Source organism: Cryptotermes secundus, unplaced genomic scaffold, assembly GCF_002891405.2.
Source record: "Cryptotermes secundus unplaced genomic scaffold, Csec_1.0 scaffold1894, whole genome shotgun sequence".
Lineage (NCBI taxonomy): Eukaryota > Metazoa > Arthropoda > Insecta > Blattodea > Kalotermitidae > Cryptotermes > Cryptotermes secundus.
In genome coordinates, this window is record NW_019718027.1 from 872586 (window position 1) to 880868 (window position 8283).

The window sequence follows — 8283 nt, forward strand, 5'->3', positions numbered from 1 at the left end:
CCACTCTTCATTCCACCAATTGCCCCGCAATCACCCTCACCTATCGTCTGGGGTTGGTACATTAAGCCAGAAATGGCCGCAGTACAAGTGATTTAGTCCCACCCCACTAGCAATAAAAGAAGAAACAGACCCAGGAATTCAAAACCGCATTTTCATAGGAGCAATTGTGGATTTAAGGAGCTTGGATGAGACTGGAAATATTTAATACAGAATAGTCGATGTCATTATGAATGTTCCACGAAATCGAAAATTTACTTACCTTTCCAGGCTCACTCCTCAGTCATAGGAAGTGAGAAATTTGTGTGAGTCTAGGGAATGGATGGGGCTAAATGTCTCAGCTGGGGAAAAAATATGTGGAGAGCCCTGTTGCCCTAGGATACGTTGAAATCCCGGGTGGTCACACTGCGGCTGCTAAGGTAGGGTTCGATTCGGAGTGCTCTGTAGCAGGTATGAAGCCTGCTCAGGCAGATGTGATAGTTAAGGAGCATTCCTCAGATATCAAGTACCCTCACGGATGTACAGGAATTCGTAAATTATTGAGGAGGGCACAGAAAGAAATTAGCATTCTGAGCGAGGAAGCACGTGAATGTCTCATTGCCTTAGCAACAAGAAGCTCTTTCTCTATTCGGTCCGCGCTACTGCATAGTGTGGCAGATGTTCAACTTTCGAGTCTTAATTTCTCGTAAGTCGTTGGTGAAGGTGTGTAGTAATGGCAGACAGTGTGGAATCGGCCCCAGCGGCAGCAAATCCTTCGCAGGCTATACAAAAGAAGGCCAAGGCTTCTGCGAAGAAACCTCGTACGAAACCAGTGCATCCACCTACGTCTGAAATGGTAGGAAATGCTATCAGGAGCTTGAAAGAAAGAAGTGGGTCCTCATTGCAGGCGATCAAGAAGTACATAACGGCGACCTACAAAGTTGATTCCGAGAAGTTGTCTCCGTTTATTAAGAAGTACCTGAAAACTGCAGTTGCTTCTGGTGAATTGGTGCAGACTAAGGGCAAGGGAGCGTCTGGGTCGTTCAGGCTCGCAGCCGCCAAGCCAGAGAAGGCTGCTGTTTCTGTTGCGCCGGCGCGTGGCAGTAAACGTTCCTCAGGACCAAAGGAGAAGAAGAAGCCTGTAAAGTCGAAACCGAAAACTCCCAAGAAGGTGTCAGTGAAAAAAGTTCCGGAGAAGAAGAGGACGTCTCCTGGCAAAGGCAAGAAACTGCCATCCAAGGCTAAGAAGGTTGCCAAGGTGCCAACGAAGAAGCCCAAGGCTCCGCGACCAAAGACTGCAGCTAAGTCGAAGGCACCGAAAAAATCTAGCCCTAGGAAGAAGTGAGGTTATTCAACGGAAGGATGTAGTTGAGGTACAATAGGTAAAACCGGTCCTTTTCAGGACCAACAATCTTATCAAAGGAGTGGGAAGCAACTTTCACAAAGAAAACATTGGTCATGAGCCCCAAGACAGACTGACCGACCGATAGTCTGAATATGACTTTGTCTCGATTAAAGTAAGAAAATAAAAGTAATATAAAAAAAGCCAGATGGTTGATGCATATAATAGCACAACTCAATCTTTTTTTTGTTCATAGAATGGACAGAAAGTATTGCACTTATGCCATATCCTAAGATCTGGGAATTCCAAAAACGTAAACAGGTATGCTCGCCTTCTCGGAGCGGAAACGCCTAACGAAATGGTTAACTGAAAAATTGTTTCCTGAGTTTTTCCGCCGCCTTTTTAATAACTTTCAGTGTTCCTCGGTTCCATAATCGGAGTGTACGGAATAAAACAGTTTCCTTCGAAAGTTATATTATTTTGGCAGTTCCATACTCCGGCAGTTACAAAATCCAGTTACTATTTTTCGATAACTAAGCATTACATTTCGTAATATCTTGAACTTCCATTAGAAAGAGATTAATTGCTTTCAGTAGTATTCGAATGCCCTCGTTGTGCATAAGGAAAATGTGAAGCAGTTCCGGAGGAAAATATAATTCCTGGAATGGTCTTGTGAAAGCAAAATTTGCCTACCTGTTTTCTATCGACTGCTAGCGCCTTCCAAATACGGTTTTTGTAAATCTAAGCACTTCGTGATACATTGGCGCCACTCACGGAAAGACTTGAAAATCGTTTTCTGAATACCTTGTAGTAACTTTTGTCACGTTGTGTTGGGATGTCTGAAACGTTAGCAATTTTTTTTTTTCATTTTGGAAATAGCCAAAAATCGTACGGGGCTAAACCGGGTTTATGATCCATTTTTGTAATGGATATCATGGCAAGAAACTCGCGAATTCTTTTAACGCATCATGCGCAGGGGCATTGCCATGGTTGAGAATCCACGAAAAGTTTACATTGAATAGCTTATACCCATTATTCCATTGCATTACCAAAGAATGGGACAAATGGCAATGTAACTACTCAAGTAAGACGTCTTAAAGAACCACTTTCTGCCGCAAATCTATATGGCATTAGACATTTTTACCCAACGAGTACTTTTAATTTCCACTTTATTACAATATAAAACTGCAATGGCGTCAAATTGCAAGACTACGCTAATAACATCGAAATTCCGAATTCACAAAAGGAACGATCTAAAGCCAAGTCGCAAGATTAACAGGAACTAAAATTCGCTTAATGTAAATGGCAATTATGTACAATACACAGGGAAAACGTGCCTTGTTCTCGCAAACTCAAAAGTCGTACAATATAATTTGGCTTCCGATATATCAGAAAGTTTTCTAATTCATCATATGAATTCATATCATACAACGCTCACTCCAAACAAATATTTGTGGTCCTGAAAAGGACCGTTTTTTTTTTGTCACTATCTGATTACTTTGCGCTCGTGTACTTTGTAACCGCCTTCGTTCCCTCACTGACTGCATGCTTCGCCAACTCTCCGGGCAGCAATAACCTTACAGCAGTCTGAATTTCCCTACTAGTTATTGTAGATCTCTTGTTATAATGGGCCAGTCTAGACGCCTCAGCCGCGATTCGTTCAAAGATGTCATTAACAAAGCTATTCATTATGCTCATAGCTTTCGAACTGATACCAGTATCAGGATGAACCTGCTTCAAAACTTTATAGATGTAGATGGCATAACTTTCCTTCCTCTTTCGCTTCTTCTTCTTATCACTTTTAGAAATATTCTTCTGCGCCTTACCGGCCTTCTTTGCAGCCTTGCCAGACGCTTTGGGAGGCATAGCACTGAAGGTATCTCACAACTCAACTGACGTACACAACAGAACACTAACACTAAAATTTACGCAACGTCCTAGTTTTATTACGAGTGTGAGCGCGTATGGTCGACCTCATTGGCTCGTTAGCAAAACGTCTCGGTTCTCAATGTCATTGGTTCGGTTGACCTGCTATTCGGTTCATATAAAAGAATGATGAACTCGGTTCCTGATTGGCTAGGTCCTGTTTCCTCCAAATGAACAAAAGGACACGTGCTGCCAGGCCTCGAAAATTTTTGTGGTGTACTTTCATTCTGCTACATACGTTGTGAGAGATGTCAGGACGTGGAAAGGGCGGTAAGGTGAAGGGAAAGTCAAAGTCTAGGTCCAGTAGGGCTGGACTACAGTTTCCGGTGGGTCGTATTCACAGGCTTCTGCGTAAGGGTAATTATGCAGAGAGGGTAGGCGCTGGTGCACCGGTTTATTTGGCTGCTGTAATGGAATATCTTGCTGCTGAAGTTCTTGAGTTGGCAGGCAATGCTGCACGCGACAACAAGAAGACCAGAATTATCCCACGTCACCTCCAGTTGGCCATTCGCAATGACGAGGAGTTAAATAAACTTCTGTCTGGTGTTACGATCGCACAAGGTGGTGTCTTGCCTAATATTCAGGCTGTTCTGTTACCAAAAAAGACGGAAAAGAAAGCTTAAATTTGACCTCGCAAAAACGGCCCTTATAAGGGCCCCAACTTGTGTAGGGGTGTTTGTCGTTTTGATGCACGGTTTAAGGTACAATGGCAAACTTTAGTTCCTAGACTGGAGCAGCGCAAATGAGAACGAATTTGCCCCAAAGTTTCCTTTCTCTAATAAACGCCCTGTCGCAGTAATATCGATTTCGAGTGTCTTGTTATTAGTATTTCCTTGTTACATGATCTATATAGTCTTTTAAAAATGATTGCACCGTTTGTCAAAATTTCGTATCAAAAAGTGTAATTGACTGTCAGTCTTGGGGTGTTGAGCCCCAAAATTACTCTTTCGTATCGCTTGTGAACGTACCTTAATTTACATTGCGAGGCATTTTTGCTCGTGGGCTGGGGCACGACACGAAGACGGTCTGTTAGTCGTTATGTGACTATTAATGCTAGGGAGAACAAAATAAATTTTATCCTGAGACTGAAAGCCGCTGTGCAAGCCAACGTCTATATTGCTGCCGTGCTGAAACATTCGCAATACATTTACATACTTGCGTACTTGTGGAAGTAACGACTGAAATCTACAAGTCATGTTGCAACTGACGGTCAGTCTGTCGAGCCCCAGATATTTCTTTTGAATGAAATTACTGTCTTGTCTATTGTCGTGACCCAAGATGGTGGCGGGTCGACTGAATTATGTTGGCCGAGCGGTAGCGTAATAATTCAGTGATGGTGATGGTCAGTTGGCTGCTGGAGCGGGTATTCCAACCACAAAGAGCAAATACTCACTACAGATAATAGAGGATTTATTGATTCTTAGTGTATATTACATACAAGCGCTGGTGGACGTAAGCCTGGCCAGCCTTCTCGTAGCCCCAACCCAGACAAAATGCGCCCTTCAGATTCCCTCTGTTTCTTAAAACCTATCTAAAACTAAACTTTCAGTCCAGTGTCTCGAGACATGAACCCTCACGCAGCTCAGATTACGCCAGCTGGTGTTAAAAGATAGGTCCCAGACGAAACACTCCAGGACCCCCCTAATCTATGGAATGGCAAGGGTAAATATAACAATTTTTTGTTGAGGTAGCAGGTCAACCTCTTAACGTTCTGTAAATTTAGTAGAGGGCATGACCCAAGACATCAGACTCAAGTTCCTAAAATTAAAAGATTTTAAAAAGGGTTGCGAACCCCGCAACACTATGTGGGGCGCCCTCTGACGAGAGGTCGGGTCTGTCATTTGTCAGTATTTCTATGTACAATATATACTTGGGCCCTGTCAATGCAGGCTTTGTATTTACATACATTTACAAATACACTTGTTCCTTACTCCTAAGTACAATATATACAAGGCCTCTGTCCAGGTCAGTACAGCAGATTATGCCCTATTTCTAGTATTATTCGCTACCACGGCAGTCTAGTCACTTGATGCCTGCATAATTTTCTTATACCTTATATACGTACGGGATTTTGAATGTCATGTGGAAACCGCAGACCGATGTGCGCCTAGGAAAATTGCCAATCGTGCGGAGAAGCCTGATTTGCAGGCGCTGCAGTTTCGCTAGATGGGTGTCTGCCGCAAACTCCCAGGCGGGACTAGCATGTCATTACAGATCTAGTAAGAGCTTTGTGGAGGGTCAGTTTAATGTTAGCGCTCAATCGCTCTTTTGAATAGGGAATATACACTAATGAATCTTCTGGAGGCCTTGGCTTCGATCGTTTGTGTAATCCTCATGTCACTATCTTTTAGAAGATTACACATATATATTTTGCACTATGAAATCTACGGCCTCGTTGCTGTACTGTACCGTGTCCCAGTTGTGAAAGAGAAACTGGAGGGTGTGGCAAAACCACGTGATTTGCCTCTAGAATAAGTGATGTGCAGGGGGGTTGTGTAGCAAAAGCCAATGCTTTCTGCGAAAAATGTTTCGCTACGGGATTTCCGGCAACTTGTCAGTTGATCAAAGCACCCTGCAGTACAGAGACCGTAGTCCTTACAGTTTGCTTGCTACGGGTCTCAACCCATCCGTTGTAGAATACAGTAATAAAGATTACCATTTAATTTCATTTGTAAACAGCAAACCATCCTTTGAAACAGTTGTTGGTCCTGAAAAGGACCGTTTGTGCTGCGTAACTCGTTACGCGCCTATCATATGAAGCCTCTAACCTCCAAATCCATACAAAGTACGGCCCTGTCTCTTCAGAGCATAAACCACATCCATTGCAGTGACAGTCTTCCGCTTTGCATGCTCAGTGTATGTTACGGCATCGCGTATAACATTCTCCAGGAAGACTTTCAACACGCCACGCGTCTCCTCATAAATAAGGCCAGATATGCGCTTCACACCGCCACGACGAGCCAGACGCCTAATAGCAGGTTTCGTAATGCCTTGGATATTATCCCGCAGAACCTTTCTATGCCTCTTCGCCCCACCTTTACCCAAACCTTTTCCACCCTTGCCACGACCAGTCATCTTCAGCAACCTCTCAGTTCAAGCTTACTCTGACTTTACAGATAACCTCCGAGAGATAAAATTCTCCGGGCCCCAGATCCCGACTCTTATAGTCTGTCGGCTATTCCAATTGCCCAATCGGATTTCTGCTCCTCAGTGGGGCGGAGCAAACTTGCGCATATTGATTGTCAATTTCAATTCGCCAAGTACGTTTCTCTTGCCCAATAGGATTTTCGCTCCTCAATAGGGCGGAGCAAACTTGAGATGCAATGCCTATAAAAATGAGCAAAATTGGTTTCCTGGATTCAGTCAAAGTTTGACAGTCCTGCTCTATAGGGAGAAAGAGTATTGTGGTAGTATGGCTCGTACGAAGCAGACAGCGCGTAAGTCAACTGGAGGTAAAGCGCCGAGGAAACAATTGGCTACCAAAGCAGCGCGGAAGAGTGCTCCAGCTACTGGTGGTGTGAAGAAACCACATCGTTATCGCCCTGGTACAGTTGCATTGCGGGAGATCCGCCGGTATCAGAAGAGCACTGAGCTGCTCATACGTAAATTGCCTTTCCAGCGGCTCGTTCGTGAGATTGCCCAGGATTTCAAGACTGATTTGAGATTCCAAAGTTCGGCAGTGATGGCATTGCAAGAAGCTAGTGAGGCTTATTTGGTGGGTCTTTTTGAAGACACCAACCTTTGCGCAATCCATGCGAAGCGCGTTACCATCATGCCCAAGGACATTCAGCTTGCTAGGCGCATCAGAGGTGAACGGGCATAAGAAATACAAAAACAAAAACGGCCCTTTTCAGGGCCACCATTTGAATCGTAAAGGAGAAAGTTTAGCAGATTTCATGCCTAATTCGTTGGCTCATTAAGGCATGAACGTTTAGGCCCATACGTTAAAGCCACCCTGACGGCAGACGTAAGAACCCAACACGTCAACTGAATGGGTTTGTGGTCATCCCACAAGATTGGGCAGGAAGCTTTTGCATGGCCCTTTTCGGGTTTTGTCTTTGGTACTTTATGTGCGAACCTGGATGCGTCCTGCGAAATGTAATCGTTACAGCGAGCGTGATGTATAATTGTAAATGCATTGTACTTACTTTTTTGCATATTTTACATAGTTGTGCTTTTTTCTACCCCTCAAAACAAATGTGCATTGTGGAGGTAAATTAAAGGCGGGTTTACACTGAGCCAACCGCGTCGCACACGGCATGCTGCAATTTACTTGCAGGTAGTGGGTAGCGCAATCGCGTGCGGCTTGGTAGTTGCTCCAGGCCGCAAGGTTATGTGCAGTGGGTTCAGCTGCCTAGTCGCATGCGGCGTGATGAGTTGGGACACGGATAAAGCGAAGTGTCTTCTCGAAGAATACTTTGGGATTTGCAGGATCCCAATTAGACAATCGGAAGAAGTTGAAGCTTTGGAAGGAATTGGCCACGAAGTTTGAATGTTCGGTGAAGGAAGCGAAAGAAAAGGTTAAAAATCAGATTCTGAAAAGGTACACAATGAATATGAGTCCAGTAGCCAAAAGTCTAATTGTACACTCCAGTTTCACTTCAGGCGGTACTCTACCTCGAAAATTTGTATCGGATTTTAATATGAGAGGAGCTACCATTTAAATTCATATATATGAAATGATATGTTAATGCAACAGGATGCTTAAATACAATATGAAAAGTAAATATTGGGTACATCCGTTTTGGAAAATTTTAAATTGAGTCTCTTGTATTGTTTCAAAATAATTTAACCTGGATCCAAACTCCTGTCTCATGAGAAATTCTTTCCTAAGCAAAATCTATTTTCTCCTGCCTAGCATAGTCTGGGTGGTGTCTGTTATATACCAGGCCCTTGCTCAATTAACTGTAGAACAAGTGTAGCAAGTGAACACCAAAAAATTAAAAGAAAAAAGACCGACCACTCCTTTTATCATTAAGGACCAAGGAAGAGGGGAAAAAAAAGGTCTCGACTCGAAAGAAAAATATGGGCATGGGTAC

At 43.6% G+C, this 8283-nt stretch overlaps 5 protein-coding genes across 5 annotated transcripts; 3 read left to right on the forward strand and 2 right to left on the reverse strand.

Annotated features, from left to right (window-relative positions):
- Positions 1–694: 694 nt before the first annotated feature.
- On the forward strand, positions 695–1362 carry LOC111862543 (histone H1B). Its single transcript, XM_023848065.2, has one exon. It carries the CDS (start codon positions 710–712, stop codon positions 1319–1321), a length of 612 nt encoding a protein of 203 aa, XP_023703833.1. The 5' UTR covers positions 695–709; the 3' UTR covers positions 1322–1362.
- A 1415-nt stretch (positions 1363–2777) lies between these two features.
- Positions 2778–3247, reverse strand: LOC111862892 (histone H2B). The gene has a single exon (XM_023848724.2). The coding sequence runs from the start codon at positions 3182–3184 to the stop codon at positions 2813–2815; it is 372 nt and encodes a 123-aa protein (XP_023704492.1). The 5' UTR covers positions 3185–3247; the 3' UTR covers positions 2778–2812.
- Positions 3248–3464: 217 nt separating this feature from the next.
- On the forward strand, positions 3465–3897 carry LOC111862826 (histone H2A). Its single transcript, XM_023848593.2, has one exon. The coding sequence runs from the start codon at positions 3493–3495 to the stop codon at positions 3865–3867; it is 375 nt and encodes a 124-aa protein (XP_023704361.1). The 5' UTR covers positions 3465–3492; the 3' UTR covers positions 3868–3897.
- Positions 3898–5950: 2053 nt separating this feature from the next.
- Positions 5951–6336, reverse strand: LOC111862942 (histone H4). The gene has a single exon (XM_023848849.1). The coding sequence runs from the start codon at positions 6317–6319 to the stop codon at positions 6008–6010; it is 312 nt and encodes a 103-aa protein (XP_023704617.1). The 5' UTR covers positions 6320–6336; the 3' UTR covers positions 5951–6007.
- A 282-nt stretch (positions 6337–6618) lies between these two features.
- Positions 6619–7099, forward strand: LOC111862763 (histone H3). Its single transcript, XM_023848462.2, has one exon. It carries the CDS (start codon positions 6657–6659, stop codon positions 7065–7067), a length of 411 nt encoding a protein of 136 aa, XP_023704230.1. The 5' UTR covers positions 6619–6656; the 3' UTR covers positions 7068–7099.
- The last annotated feature ends 1184 nt before the right edge of the window (positions 7100–8283 follow it).